General features: G+C 33.7%; 1 protein-coding gene across 1 annotated transcript; it reads left to right on the top strand.

Moving 5' to 3' along the window:
- Positions 1 to 9,249: 9,249 nt before the first annotated feature.
- On the top strand, positions 9,250 to 14,927 carry LOC129220998 (acetylcholine receptor subunit alpha-type acr-16-like). The gene is made up of 2 exons (XM_054855434.1): positions 9,250 to 9,370; positions 14,602 to 14,927. Exons 1-2 carry the CDS (start codon positions 9,250 to 9,252, stop codon positions 14,925 to 14,927), a joined length of 447 nt encoding a protein of 148 aa, XP_054711409.1.
- Positions 14,928 to 16,516: the final 1,589 nt, after the last annotated feature.

The following is a 16,516-nucleotide window of genomic DNA, read 5'->3' as shown; positions in this document are numbered from 1 at the left end:
CTGTGTAAAAACAAAGATTTGATGAAATTGTATTTCTTTTTAACCCAAATGGTTATACCAAGAAGGGTGAGCAGGTGCCATTTTGACTTTTTAAGGAAAATAAGTGCGAATACATTTACTGATGCAGAAATAGATCAGTAACGCAAAAATGCTTTTTGGAACACATCATTGCGTGAACTTGAAGCATTCATAATGTTTTAAAACATAAAAGAGAGCACTGCCGCAAGTCTCTGAAACATAACTTAATGCAACTGAAACAGTGTTGGTTATTTTAAAGGTATTTTAGACGTTTTTTGAATACTTCACTATATATATCTTTAAAAGCTCTACATCCTTTAAATAACACGTATTTGTCATAAACACGTTCATTTTTAGCTAACTTTAACAAATATATAACATTAACTAAGGAACTATGCAGATTTCCTCTCAGAAGGCAAAAATGAACGACGCCGAAAATCTAGGTTTAAATCTCGTTCTCTCACACAACGTAGGGTATTGCGGGGGAAGTGGTCAATGGGATAAATTGGTCATACATCAAATAAACGGCTGTAGCTTGTAAAGAAATGTTGCATGATTGTAATTTTTTTTTATTTCAGAGTTTAGAGGTTAGGAACTACATTCTGATTTTAAAATTTCATAGCTGGTAACGTTTTATTAGGCAAAAAAATTCGTTTTTTTTTGTACATATAAAACATTTTAAAATCTGAACACCTGTTTTAATTTCTCTAGGAAATTTTGTTTACTTGAACTTTGAACAGATTGACGACATGGGAAGCTTCCTACATGTCTCAAGAACACTTACTCATTAGCAGCTATCTGTATTTATTTTACACAATATTTTAGAGCAATTTAAGTAAGATGGGGTAAAGTGGTCATATAATTAGGCTTAAACGCAAATCGTTGTTCTATAGTCATTTAATTTTAACGTATGAGGTAGATATTAATTATTCATTTCACTAAACATGTATTAATTTAAAGTAAATGGTATGAAATAAAGTTTAATTTACGAACATATATACGTGTGATATTACTATATCAGTATATATTCCGGTATATACGTACGTAAACACGTATAATAGTATATAGATGCACATGTCTGAATGAATACTTTTTCTTAGCGTAAATACGTATATAAGCGTGTCTACACGTGTATATACTTGTATATACATATACTATATATTTGTATATAAAAATATATACGTGCATGGAAAGCATAAATGTAACTACATGTATATATGACTATGTACGTTTATATACTTGTCGACACGAGCATATACTTGTATATACGTGTATGCACGTCTATATACTTGTAAACACGTGCTTTTACCTGTATATAAAGATATATATACCGGTATTTACATTAATAAGTACAATAAAAAATGTATTTACATAATTGTAACAATAAATACGTACATGGGTGTCTACATGAATATTTCTATATAGGTATATATTCGTCTATACACGTACATACTCGCTTAACTGTACGATTATTTTCTTTGCGCATCTGTTTGTGTGTCCGTGTGTGTCTCTAATCTTATCTCATCCGTACTGGCAATGTCTACCACGTCAGTAGTGGAACCGTTGGATGCAGGACGTCCAGATTACACCATTCCACTCTGTCTCGCCCATCTAAACCTTAAGGGGGCAGATACCTGGGAGGGGATTATCAATAGTCACCCGCAGTCAGCTTTCAATCACCGCATGTCTTCACGAGACGAATGGGGTTGGCGAGCAAAACGAGCAGGGAGGCAGCACCCTACTCTATAGTATTAATTTACATGCGCTTATGCCTGTGTGGCTGTAACCCAATCTTCTCCGGACTACCGCAAACGTCTACCAGGTCAATACTGGTCCTGTTGGATGCAGGACATCCAGGGGAAGTCATTTCACCCTGTCTTACCCCTCTATAAACCTTAAGGAACCGGAAATAAGTCAGTTATTAAATCATTAAAAAACATTAAAATTATCAATTGTCACCCGCCCCTGGCGGCGAATAGGGTTGTCGAGCAGAGCGAGCAGGGGGTGGAACCTCCTCATACGCGTATATACACGTACCACGTAAATAGGGGACACACACCTATATACTCGAATACTCAAGTATACACGTGCATATAAGCATCTGATATATCCATGTATATAAACTTATATACTAGTTTATACATACACGAGAAGACACCTACATACAAGCATCTGATGAAGCGTACTGAATTCGTTGTTCGAATTCAGTACCTGTTATTATACAGTACTGCTAGCGTTCCTGTTAATGACAACGCGTTGAAACAATCGTCTGCACCCTTTAACCGATGTGTAGCAAAATAATTATATGAATGGGAAAAAAACTAGATGGCTAATGACTTAATGACGTGTGTCCAAAAAGCAGCAAGGTTATAATGAGCATGTTACAGAAATTTGCCGACAGATCGTATTCCTCCATTATCGAAGAATCCAGTGAAAGGTCTTTGGTTCACCTAAGCTTTGATTTTTGACGGACGCCCTTTGTGTAAATTAATCCAAAGCTTCATTTGCATTGACTACTTTCTAAGCAAAGGCATTATTGTTACGTTGTAAGATTTAGTACTCTCTTATAACAACCCCTGATTTAACGTGAACCCAGGTTTACTGAGGAACTCAGAACAGTTTGGTTGGTTCAATGTTAAGTTTACAGAAGAGAAGCTCGCTTTAAATGCACAAACCTCACATAAGTGAGAACTATTTTTGTGATTATAAAAATTTCTATTGAGTTCCTAGCTCAGTTTATCATTCCTGGGGAAAATGTATTCAACAATCTGAAGTTAACGGAAATTTAGTGATGAGTCATAAATCCTGAGAACAAGTGATGATGGCCCTTTTCTTTAATTTGAGGAGTAGAAAGCATTAGAAAAATATTTGTTGACTCTAGAGTTATCACTTCCGAGATGATTATTTCCAAGGATATTCTCCAATATTGAATTTTAAAGCAAAAAAAATAACAAAAACGACGCAGATGACATACGAGGGGGGACCCAAAAGGAACCGGACTAATAGTGAGATGCCAATCCTAGATGTGGTAGAGTGTTCTCCAGTTAGATGGCTTAAGTAGAGACCTTCACAAACCAGTTGTGCAAGTGGCGTCAGTTTAGTTGATAACGTCTGATCGTAGTGTTGGTTTTCTCAGGTGTTGTTACTTTCCACCTGTGAACTCATTATGGCAGATTTTAAAGAACAAACCGTGAACTTGAAAATTTGCTTCCTGCTTGAAAAGTCGGCAACGGAATAGCTTAGTTTTCGAGTGGTTTGGGCGCTTTAAACGTGGTAGTATGAATGTTGAAGATCATGCTCGCTCTGAGCGACCTTCAAAGTCTCGAAATGATGAAAACGTTGCAAAACTCCGCCAAAAAAATCAACGAGAGTCGTCGTTTTACGATTGACGAAACTTTAGAAGAAACAAGAGTGAGTTGGAGCTCGCGCGGGAGATCGGAGGAATGGTTCCTTCACCCCCCCCCCATGATAACGTTCCCATACACACAACCTTCACTATTAACTGCTACTTGGGCTCTCAGGGGTGGCCAGTCGTTCCTCAACACCCGTATTCGCCAGGCCTAGTCCAATATGATCTTTTTCTGTTCCCGAGGAGGAAAAAAAATTTTGAAAGGGAAGCGTTTTGATGATGTAGAGGCTGTAAAAACAGCTTCGCAACGGGCACTGGACATGGACAAAGTTAAATAGTTTCTGGGGAGCGCTCAAACAGTGGAAAAAAAGAATTAACAAGTGTATTGCATCTAACGGTGAACACTTTGGAAAAGACTAAAGAAATTTTGTGAATAAACAATTATATAAATATTTTAGAACAAAAATCTGGTTATTTTTGGGTCCCCCTTCGTAAAGTAAAGAATTTCAAGCTTGATTAACCTCAACATAGTCAATGACTTTTGACGTGCAGAAAAACTTCATACTATTTTCGAAGTCAATGCAAATAACAATGTTTCACGCGTCACGCGATAAGTATTTTTTTGAAAAGCAATAACAGAAAAAAGCAATTCAAAGCAAATAAGTCAACTTCTTTACCGCTGCTCAGAAATGTAGGAACAAATCAAGTGCAGTGAAACTGTTATTGAGCAATCACGATTGCTTATTGTTCTCACTTGACTGTTTTGATGGCTTATCATTTTATTTTCCCACCGCCACCCTCACCGTCGACCGGGTCCTCACGATGCTGCTCCTATAGCGAAAGCCGTCTCCAGGTTGCATCCATGTCCTACACACACGCGCATACATACACAACTACACACACACACGCACGCATACATACACAACTACACACACACGCACGCACACACACACACACACATACACACACATACACCTACACAAACATACACAAAAACACACAACTACCCACACATTCATGCCTGCACACAGACACAAACACATATGCCTACACACACATACACATACCCCCCATACACACACACACATTCATATACACAACTACCCACGCACTTATGCCAGCACACAGACACAAACACACATGCCTACACACACATACACATACCCCCTACACACAAGCGCACATACCCCCCACACACAAACACACACGCCTAAATACACACACTCGTGATTGCGAAAAACAATTTGAATTCAAGACGTCAAAATTCAAATGAATTTTTCTTTTTTTATTATTATTTTCACTAACCCGTTTTTTACGGTTATAACTCTCATAAAGCAAGCAAACAACACGGTCCTTTCACATTCTTTGTAAGCAAGTTTGACTGAATATCCAACAGAGAGTAAGTGTCCTGTTTTTATTTGGAATTAATCTAATTGTTGGTAGGTGATAAAAAGTAAAACGGGGCTTTGGGAAAAATGTTATATTTTGTAAAAAAACTGAGGTTTACGCCAACTTTTTTGCAGTTGTTTATTAAATGATTAAAAAATCTTTAAAAAATAGCATTTCTTTATCTGTAAAAATAAATTTACTAGCTATCAATTCAGTAGAGAAAAAAATAAACATTCTATATGTCGATTTTTAAAAAAATTTTCATGATTATTTATTTATATATTTTATATTTTTGAAATTAAAAATATCTTCTGGAACTAAAATGCAAAAGCTTTTTCAACACAATTACTTGTCAGGATATGCTATTAAGGTACTTTCAAAAATTCAAGTTTTAATAAACATAATAATTTTTCTATACATGTAACATAATATCATGTAATATAAAATGCGTTTACGATTGTTTTAACACTTATAGCTTAAAGAAAAAAACTTGATTGTGCCTGTGAAGTGTAAGGAGGTGAAATAAGTGAATGTATTTTTTAAAAGAATTTTGTTCTATTTATAAGCTCAATAATTAAGGTATACAATATTAAAGATAAGTCACTTAACAAAAGAAATTGCATGATAATTTTTACAGCATTGAAATGTGTTTTAAAAAGATGAATTTCCGAAGTTATGCTACACACTTTTCATATATTAAGTTGAATGTGCTGCCAATTATTTTCGTATTAATTTTACATTTACTCCCATCGGCGCTCAGCTTCCAAACTAAGCATTTCCGTTAATCCGTTTTGTAATGTCTGCAAAGGGAAAACCTAATAATAATTTTGCATCTAATTTTTGAGAGCCATCGAAATGGAATATGCAAATATAACTTCTCTTAAATGTGCCTTTCCATTTTGAAAGTAATTTGCGCGATTACATTTTATGTGATGTTTGCTCCTGACAATTTCGCTGTTCCGATGGAGAACAGTCTGCTCTAAATGCAAGTCAAATAAGACTGGTTCGGAGGGTTAATGTTATTTTGATGGCCCCATTGATTTGGCGGCTTTAGCTATATCATGGCGCTAATGTTCACTGCATTATACAAGGAAGAGAGAAAAAACGATTTAATATATTTTCTCCCTTTTTTTTTCTCTTATTTTAAACACTTATTAGCTTTTTAATGTGCGAACGAATGTGATGCATATACGGTGGTTAACAAATTGGTTTCAATTTGAAGGAGGAAATTGTCGTTATATGCAATCGCTTGCAGATTATATTGCTTTTATACCTGCCGCAATGGCGAAAAGGATAGCATTAAAACTTCGTCAAGCAGAAGATACGAAAGGGGGACTGTACACAAATATGCAAGAAAGCGTTACTGCAAGCATTACGATGACATTAGCTCGTCCATCGCTTAAGATCCCTCCCCCTCGATCACTGCGTATTTATAACTCTCATTCTTGCAATCATGTTTAACCCTTTAACCCTTCAACCCGGTGTTGCTTCATGTCCGAAGAAAATGATAAGTTATTTTTTGAGTCTTTTACATGCTTTTACACGAGGTATTAAACAGCAAAAACCCAGTCCTTTTATTGAACACGTCAAACCATTACGACTAATTTCATGTTTTAAAAATAGGGAAAACTTTTGTAATGCGAAAAAAAATGCATCTGAATAACACTGACATCACTATCGAACACCGGAACCTTGCTTTCTGATGATTCACTTTTAAAGCTGTGTCTTGAGGATTAAAATTAATTATTGCGACATAAATATTTTTTTTAAAAAGAAATTAATAAGGGAGTTTTTCTACTTAGGGTAAATATCTGACGAACCGAGGAAGTGTCCAGGTTTTATAAAGGTGAATATTCAGAAATTATTCAAAAATGCTCAGAATTTCAATAACATTCAAGCGCTAATTAAATTAAGCTAACGCTTTTGAAGGAACCTAATATTTTGCGACCTACTTTTGAATTTCTTAAAAGTATTTAAAAGGTAACACGTTTACATAACCTTAAAAATTATACCGTGCAACTATTTGCAAAACTATAAAAAAAAAAACAATTATTGTCTTCACTTTAGATATATCTTTTTTTTTACCTTTTTTTTTAGTTGTTAATCAACATTCCCAAATTATGGGGTATACATCTCAACATATAATTCATGAACAACATCTGATTATGAGCTAAGAGTGTTACTTGTTACGTGAATAAAACACAAGTGTTTTTAAGAGTATTGAGAAAACATATGATGCCCCTGGTGGGCATTACTTTAAGAAGTAGCAGGCGAGTAAAAATAGCTGACAACGATTTTGCTACATGTTTTTAAAAGAACGTACTTCATCATTTCATCTTCCCTGTTTCAAGAAGTCGAAATAAAGCCATACAGAGATTCTTAATGGGCCTCTACGGGTATCTGACTGACATTTTTTAAGTAAAACAATACTTATTTTGTAATAGTCAACGCAAAATACACATTTCAAAAACAATCTTTTCTTGGAAGATTCTATTTTTTAGGGTGAATTCAGTGGTATAGTTAAATTCTCAAAATGCATTTTAGACGAATGAAAAAAAAAATGTTTAAAGTACAGTAAAATTGACTGACATACTTTTTTTTCAAAATGTCAGCCAGTTATCATGTTTTTAATAAATATTCAACAACCATCCAAAATGTAATTTGACAATTTAATTATATTATTAAATTCAGCTTAACAAATACAATATTTGAGGGATCGTTTCTACAACATATATTTTGCGTTGAAAGTTACAAAATGCGCATTATCTTGCTTCAAAAATGTCAGTCAGTTACCCGTGGAATTGTCCTAATATATATTTATCTGTGAATGTATAAAACTGATATTAATACAGCAGTAATTAAACGATTTAGTTAGGTATTGCATAAATTAATTCACAAAAAAAATTGGTTTGTGTAATAGCTAAAAATAGCATACGTTCATTCAAGGAAACTATAATCAATAATTTTGCTTACATTTATAACAAGTCATATGTCAATAGTAATATTGAATCTATTGCCATACAACTGCATGAAAACTCCAAAGTTGAAAAGATTAAATATAAAAACCGAAATATAACTTCTCTCATTGGTCAGGCAGCTTGTATTCTTACTGATATCAACTGTATAACATAATTCCTTTAGTCACTATGCATAGTACTTTTAAACAAATTTTGGCGTTTCTTATGGCTACACATTTGAGAATATTGGACGTAAAGCTAGCCCTCTGGTGGAGCATGAATGAAAAAGCGATTTGTAAAGTTTCAATTGGCTATCACTAGATGTCTCGCTGCGGGTTATCGTATGTGTCCTCCTTGATGCTATTTAGTCAATTAAAACTTTAGCACTTTTTAAATTCCTCACCCCCTGGTCACCAGACTTACAACCACTAATATTTTCCTGTGGGGATATATAAAAGATACTGTGTTTGTACCATCCTAACCTGCTAATCTTAGCGAACTGAAAAACTAAATCACTGCAGTAATTGCTTCTTCGAATACGATCAAGCTACAACGTGTATTGCTGGGGTTTGAATACATGTGAGATATTGTTTGGGAGTCAGAAGGAGGGCACATCAAATATCTGTAGAGTAATTTAATTATTTAGGAAAAAAATCGCGTTTGCATCATTTTTTCTCTTACAAATATACACGTTAGAAGCCCCTACCATGATTTTTAATCACCCTGTACTTAAAATAAAACTGAGAGTTATTTAAAACTACTGTACATAGTGCGCTCATTCATTTCAACAACGTCATATCTCAAGAAACGCGATTTTTCAGGAGAATTACTTTAAAGATATCATAAAGAAAAGGACATATAAAGCCGTGATTGAACTATTTGTCGTGCATAAGGTGTTTTCCAATTATTTATTATGGTTTTTTTTTTCTGTTTTAAGAAGATTAAGTGTTAAAAGTGTGAGTTTTTTAAAAAGTTGCGTTTCATTAATGACGTTATTGCACCAAATTTTAAAAATTATGCTTAAAATAACTCAACATATGTCGTTACTGTTACTAACTGGTGTCCTTACGATACCAACAATACATACAAAATGTAAATTGCGTTCTTGATTAAAAAATAAGCATGAAAAATGCTCTTTTTTGCTTGCAATACTGTTTTCGAAATGAATAATACCATCTTCATAAAACGACACAGATGTCTCATGCCTCGTGGATCAAGCACAAGTCAAAATTTGGCCGTTCTTGAAACGAACTTTCCGGAAACACTTGAAAACGCAAATACTATATTTTTGCTTTCTAACGGCGAAACAGTATATCATATAACTGCTGGTCTGGCAGAGATATGCTACTCATTCATGTCAGTTCAAAGAAAGGCGTAACTCAAAATCGCTAGTTTTTGAGATATGACGTTTCTGAAAGGAGTCAGCGAGTTGTGAAAAGATTTAATTTTACATTACAGACGCCTCACATGTTTTATGCTGTTACATTTTTCTAGATCAGGAAGATATTTCTGCTATGGCTACCGTGGTTGCTCCGAATGCAAAGACCGGGCCACCAGATCACCAGAAAGACACTGTTCCGCAGCACTAAAGTGCAAGAGATGGAGTTGAAAGAGCGAGCCGCGTCCAGAAGCCTTCTGTCCAACATCATCGATACAGGTACGATTATCAGATCTCGAGTTCTGGATTATGGTATCTCGAAATCTCGATTATCACATCTCGAGTTCTCAATTATCACAGCTCGAAACCTCGATTATCACTGCTCGAGTTCTCGATTATCACATCTCGAGTTCTCGATTATCACTGCTCGAGTCTTGATTATCTCAACTTGAGTTCTTGATTATCACATTCTGGGATGTCTATTCAAAATAATCGAGAAATCAATCGCTCGAGATCTCGATTCGAAACCATCTCGATTGTCAATCGCTCGACTTCTCGATTTCGAAAGATCTCGATTGCCAATCACTCGATTTTGAGAAGTACCCGATTCCTGAGATCTCGATTATAAGAAGTTCTTAATGTGCCCGTAGCTGGTAAATTAAACGCATTTCCCCAAAATTAAACACCATAGAAATGAAAGGTTGTAATAGCAATATTTTAATAACTGACTGAACATAAGTCCATAAAAACTAACAAAATAAAAGCAGACGACTTTTTCTCAAGTTAAAATATTTCAACCGAAATCCACTTTAAAAAAAAGAAAAGCATTTCGATCACAAAACTAAGTTCGAATTTGAAAACGCTTAAAACAAAATTTTTAAAAAAAAGTAAAGAAACAATCAAAGGTAGTAAAATTGTAACCATGGTAACCTACAAAAGTTAATTCCGTTTAAAAAATTCGCAATTCCAATAAACTATAGGGGGCGCATCAGCCACTGTCTAATGGCAGATGAAAAAGGTAAAACAAACAACTGCCGTAACTTATAACTTGATTGACATTCAGTGAATAACAGTAATTTTTCATCGTGTTTGCGGGAAGCTTTCTTTTCTATTTTTCTGAAATTACATCACACCACAAACTGTCTGGAGCCTGTAATTTACCCCAAAGAAAACACGTGGAATTTAATGTTTTACCTTTTTCTTTAGTATTGTTAATCACCGCAAGGTAGAGTATTCGAGCTCTGGAGTTGCGAATAAATTCCATTTATCTTTAATTTTTGATTTTATTCTCGAGCTTTATCATTTAGAATCGTTTGGCTTGCTTAAGGTAAGGCTTCGATCTTTGTTTTTTTTAAACGATTTCTACAGCACTCCTAATGTTCATGAAAATTTCAAACACACTTTATCTTATGCAGGAAATTTTAAGCTTTCAAATGAACTGAAATTTAAAATTGCGAATAAAATATTTCTTCCCCTATGTTATCAAATTTATTGGGAAAATGGGCTTAAAACTGGAATATAAAAAGAGCAAAATCAAATTTTCGAAAAATCGCATCGAGATGCTATGCTACGAACTAATTTTTTTTCAAGTTTCATGAAAAGCGGCCAAACGGTCTAGGTGCTACGCACGACACAGAGATCCAGACATTCAGGTTTATTATTAGTAAAGATAAATTGTGCGAGGGACTTAACCAGCCCCTTTTGTCTTTTTAGTGTTTTAATTCTAAACATTGAAGAATGAGTTATTGCATTCATATCAGCTTTTAACGAAGAGCTGCTTTATCTGTATTCAAATTTCGAATATAAGTTCGCGCGTAGCATATTAAAATGATCAAATACAAACTAAATGTCCCGTGTCATTCAGGAATATTTTAAGAAAATAAAAAAATGTTTGTTATTTAGATTATTTATAGCTTAAATAAAAAATATCACAAATAAATATTGAGCTAACTCCAATTACACAATTATAATGATTTGTTGATGCAAAGTCAAAATTGAAGTCGAAGACGGAACTGATAACAAGGTATCTTTTTCAGCAATTCAATTATTTGAAAATCGAAGACAAAAACTGATGTAAGCCTCTTCTGTGACAATATTGATTCACATAGATTCTTCTCCAAACAACTTGACGAATAAAATCTAATTTTGTAGTTGCTATCTAATTTGGAGGATGGAATTTAATCTTTAAGATTAATTTTTCTGCTGAATTCGCAATACTGGACTACTTTAAACTATTGTTTGATGTTTCTATGGAATGGAATTGTAAACTAATAAATCTTGAAACAGATTATTTTGAGCATGCAGGTGCTAAGTTATTATAAAATTTATTTTCAATATATTTTCTTTCTGTTTTGTTTTGACTTTAGTGACATAAAAAAAATTTCAATTAAAAAAAGGAAAGATAGCCAATATTTGTATAAGGAGCACGGTTTTTGCAACGTCTGGAATGGAAAGTTTAATGTTATTTCTGCAGATAAGTAGGAGGGAAATAGATAGACGAAAAAATTGCAAAAGCTTGCGATGCGATTTACGTAAGATGGGATTACATTGGAGCAACATGAAAATTTAAAGCCGGTGGGATATTTTTCAGCAAAATGTGTACCTCTCATTTCTGCTTGTTTTTTTCATTTGCACTACTAGTACGTTCTTTAACATTCTTTAGCAAGCTCCGTAGTTTGTGTGAAATAAATTACTGAACATTTCATTAAATAATGGTTAACGTTAATAACATCAATAAAATCGTTATTCAGCATTTTAAACATGTTTTTATGTTTCTGTTGAAAAGGAAAGGGCGTCTTTTCTTTTACGAAACACCCAGTAGTGCCCACAGGGGGGATTATGGCGCAAGTTGCGGCACAAAAATTCGTTTGGGGGGGTAATTTTTTTAAATTTATTTATTTTAATTTATTTATTGATTTATTTTTAATTATATTTACTTTAGTTTATTTTGTTTAGATATTATTTCATTTATTTATTTAGTTTTTGTGTGTGTGTCGATGTCATTATTCAACATCAGAACTTTTCTAATAAAATAATAACTATTATTATTATTAGAAATGAATAAAAAATATTTGAAAAAATAAATAAAATAAAAAAGAGATAAAAAATAAAAAAGGAAAAGATGGTAGAGGGAAAAAATAGTGAGGGGGGAGAAATTTGCTCATTTGAACTTGGGGGGGATGGGCACCCCTGAAAACACTGATACGCATCAAACATCTATCTGGGGTAAATAGATGTTAAATAACGTATTATTCGTAAAATAACTTCATTTAAAGCTGTTTCGAAATAATCATTCAAATACATGAAGAGTAAACAAAGTTACTCAATTTTTCCAGATTTATAACAAAAGCATTTATTCTAATTACGAATATTAAAAGAACGTGCAAAATAAGAACAGTAAAAAGATTTTCACCAACCTTCAGTCTCGAAACTGCTTTGAATTTTCTACAATCTGACACATCTCGTAATATTTTCTTTTTCACGTTATTTTTCTGCAAATTACTTCAGGATAACAAAAAACTGACTCTTAAAACTTACTTTTTGAACTCGATATAGTAGCACGTTTCAAAGTATTTATTGTGGTCGATAGATTTTAGCATCAGGGGGCCTCGTTCTATTTACCAGGAAGGTTAATATCCCACACACTTTTAACACGATAGCTGCCAAAAGCATCTATGACGAATTACCGGTAAGCGGGAAGTGCAAATACACTATATGACCAAAAGTTTTGAGACACTTTCAAAAACTCACATTTTTACGGATTTTTCGAAAAATAAAAGACCAATTGCTCTGTAAGATTTTTTATACATAAAAAGTATACTTTAGCTGTCATTTTCCCATAACAATTAAGTCTGCTATTCATTTAGGGGACCAGCAACAATTTGAGGAAACAAAAAAAAGGTTCTTGATCTTTTTTGATTATAAATAGCTGGGAATAAGCTATAAATTTAAGAAATAAGTTAAAAATCTATCAAAAATTTATTTTTATATTTTCGTGAAAGCATCTCTTATACCCACAAACATTTCTTTCAAAACTGCTTTTTTTTTAAGGTTTTCGGTTAATATCACGCAGAGTTTTTCGTCAAACGTTACTAAACTTTCAGAATATTTGACAACATATTAGAAAAACATAATAAAATTTGAAGTAAAAATATTGAAAATTTATTGAAATATGAACGTTTAAAGCAATTAATTTTTCACCGTGCATGCGTGAAAGACAGCAATTTATAACGTTTATAATCCAAAGCTGAGATACATCTAACAACTCATAAAAAATTCCAACTCAATATCTTTAAAATTAAAAAAAGGTTGTCAGAGATCTAATGAGTCAAATAGATAGATACCGAATATATCTTGGATAGGCGACGAACGGCAAGGGGTCGTTCGTAAACTGGCAACCCTTTCCTCTTATCGTTGCAGAGTAATTCATGATAAAAACGGATTATTTGCGAACAACCCCTTACGATTCGTAGTCTAGCCAAGAATTCTTAAAATTCGGCGTATTAGATCGCTCATAACATTTTAGATTTTAAAGATATCAAGGGGGAATTTTTTTTTATGAGACGTAAGATATATCTGGGCTTCCGATTATGAAGATTATAAATTGCTATCTTTCTCGCATGCGCAGTGTAAAATTAATTGTTTTAAAGGTTCATATTTCATTAAATTTTCAATATTTTAACTTGAAATTCTATTAGTATGTTTAACTAATATGCTGTCAAATATTTTGAAAGCACTGTGGAAGTCGGGTTTCACACCAAATTACGGTACAGTTGGAAAAGTGAAGTAGCTCACTCCAAAGCAGAGATGGGCAGATTCGTATTCGTAAATCCGAATCCGAATTTGATTCACAGTACCTTAACGTGTCAATCCGAGTACGAATACATTCGTATTCACAAGTGTGAATTCGAATAGATTCATATTTGCCAGTGTGAATCCAAATACGAAACTCGGATTCATACCTATGAACCCGAACCTATTCAGATTCAGACCTATGAATCCAAATCATTTCTGATTCACATCTGTGAGTACGAATCTATTTGGATTCACACTTGGATTCACTGAAAAATTCAATTCAAAAGCTCAATGTAAATAAATAAATGTCTGTCTGTACCTCGCCACAGGTCGAGTTTTGGGTGCTAGTGAATTTCTGAAGAAAATAAAAGAAATCCAAGTGTGAATCCAATCGTATTCATAGATGTGAATCAGAAATGATTTGGATTCATAAATCTTAATCCGAATAGATTCGGATTCATAAGTATGAATCCAAATTTCGTATTCGGATTTACACTTGCAAATGTGAATCTATTCGAATTCACACTTGTGAATACGAATGTATTCGTATTCGGATTGACACGTTAAGGTGCTGTGAATCAAATTCGGATTCGGATTTACGAATACGAATCTGCCCATCTCTGCTCCAAAGTGCCAGCTTAGCTGGCACAAGACAACAACTTATTGTTAAATTTATCTTATATTTGTTACAAGGTAACTTTTCGTATGCTTTTCAGGTGGAGGGGAGGAAGACTTCCGGCCAGGCAACTTAACCTCGTCGTCATCGCCTGCTTTACCGCAAAGGGGTGGCGACAGGGCGTACGCCAACGTGCCGCCCATGCACGCCGGATGCCTACACGCCGACGTCGAGCTGCAAGCGATTCTCAGGGAGCTGAAATTCATCACTGCCAAGTTCAAGAAGGATGACGAAGACGCGGAAGTCGTCTCAGACTGGCAGTTTGCAGCCATGGTCGTCGACCGGATCTGCTTGATCAACTTCACCATCTTCACCGTGGCTTCGACTGTGCTGTCGCTGGGCTCCGCGCCCCACTTGATGGCATAACTCGATTCCCATGCTTGAATTCGTCGAACTCGTCTATAATCTGGTCTTTTGGGCAAAAAAACTCGTTGATTGGCTTTGCAAGGAGAGAGAAGAAAATCGGAGTAACTCATTCATAAGAATTTTTATATCTGTTTTGAAGCTTAATCTTTCAAATTTTCTGCAACATAATCTCTCGTTTCAAGAAAATTTTCAACTTCACTCTTAAATCTTATCCTCTCTCTTGCCTACTATGGAAATTTCAACCTGAGGGCATTACCGATGCCTTAGGACTCTTTTCAAGAAAATCTTTCTCCAAAATACCTTTGGAAATGATTCTATTTATGCAAGTTAGTTCTGACTGATGGACAGAAGAATCTTTCAAATTTGAAAACGATCGACTTTTGTCTTTTTTTTTTGGATAAGGTAAACACACCAGTAGTGGCCAGGGCTTTCAAGGTTTATATTTCAAAAAATAGGATTCCAGGTTTCTTAATGGATTTAAAAGTGCAGGAGGTGATATCTCCTTCACGTTTGATGCACTTTTGAATCCACTGGGAGACCGGGAAACCTATTTTTTCAAATATAAGCTTTGAAGTGGTGACTACTGAAGCACTGGCCACTGCTGGTGTGTTTACCGTACTCAGTTTTTTTTTAAACATTACACTTTTTTTAAAGAATTACGTGGGACTTAAACGGTAATTTAAAATGAAACTTTTTCTTGTTTTAAATGTGTTTTTAATCGAAGTACTACAAGGGAGCTTTCTTTAAGGAATATTTTTTTAAGACATAGAATTTGATATATGTTTCTTATTGCAGTTTTAAAACTCTTAGTTATAAGTCTAACAAAAAACAAAGTTTTTCCAAGAGAAAACCAATAAACTATGTATTTTCTCGTTTTTATTTAAAATAAAATTCCACAACAATTGATACTTTTATAAATAAAAGGATATTTTTTAAAAACTCAAATACAAATTTAAAAATATGTATTATATTTCATTTTTTTTCTATTCCAAAATTCAATGCAAATTAAGATTTTAATTTTAAAAAGAACTTGCTATACTCGAGTTCGACTCAGATGTGGTACATTTGCCTTCGTAATATAGGGGTATTTAATTTTAGTGTTTTATTTCTTGCATTTCATACTTGATTATTTCTTGTTACAGCATTTATATCTATTTTTGCATATATAGAGCAAGACATTGATTTTTAAAACATAAATTGCATCAATTAGTGAAGTATGAACATAATACTTCTCTTGAACTTATAAATACCGTTAAAGCTTGCAAATTATTGCAGAACGCAAATGATAAATGTTTTTTACCGCTTCCCAAATTTTCTATGGCAGCTCACTTTTAAAATATTATAGAAAATAATAGTGATTATGTAATTTTCTCGCATTAAAGTATCTCTTGAACGCGGTAATTTTTTTTTTTTCCTAGTTTCAAATGAAATTTTTCCAGGACTTCCCTGTAATTTCTCTTCGGTTGAAAATAGTTTTCGCAAACTAAAAATCTGTATTTTCTTGCTATGATTAAATCCGCTTTAACATTTTTTTCTTAAACTATCTTTGTCTTTTAGTGGAGAAAAACATAAAATGGCATTCTTAGTTT

This window comes from Uloborus diversus, chromosome 4 (genome assembly GCF_026930045.1).
Source record: "Uloborus diversus isolate 005 chromosome 4, Udiv.v.3.1, whole genome shotgun sequence".
Classification (NCBI taxonomy): Eukaryota; Metazoa; Arthropoda; class Arachnida; order Araneae; family Uloboridae; genus Uloborus; species Uloborus diversus.
This window is presented reverse-complemented; position numbering and strand designations above follow the sequence as displayed.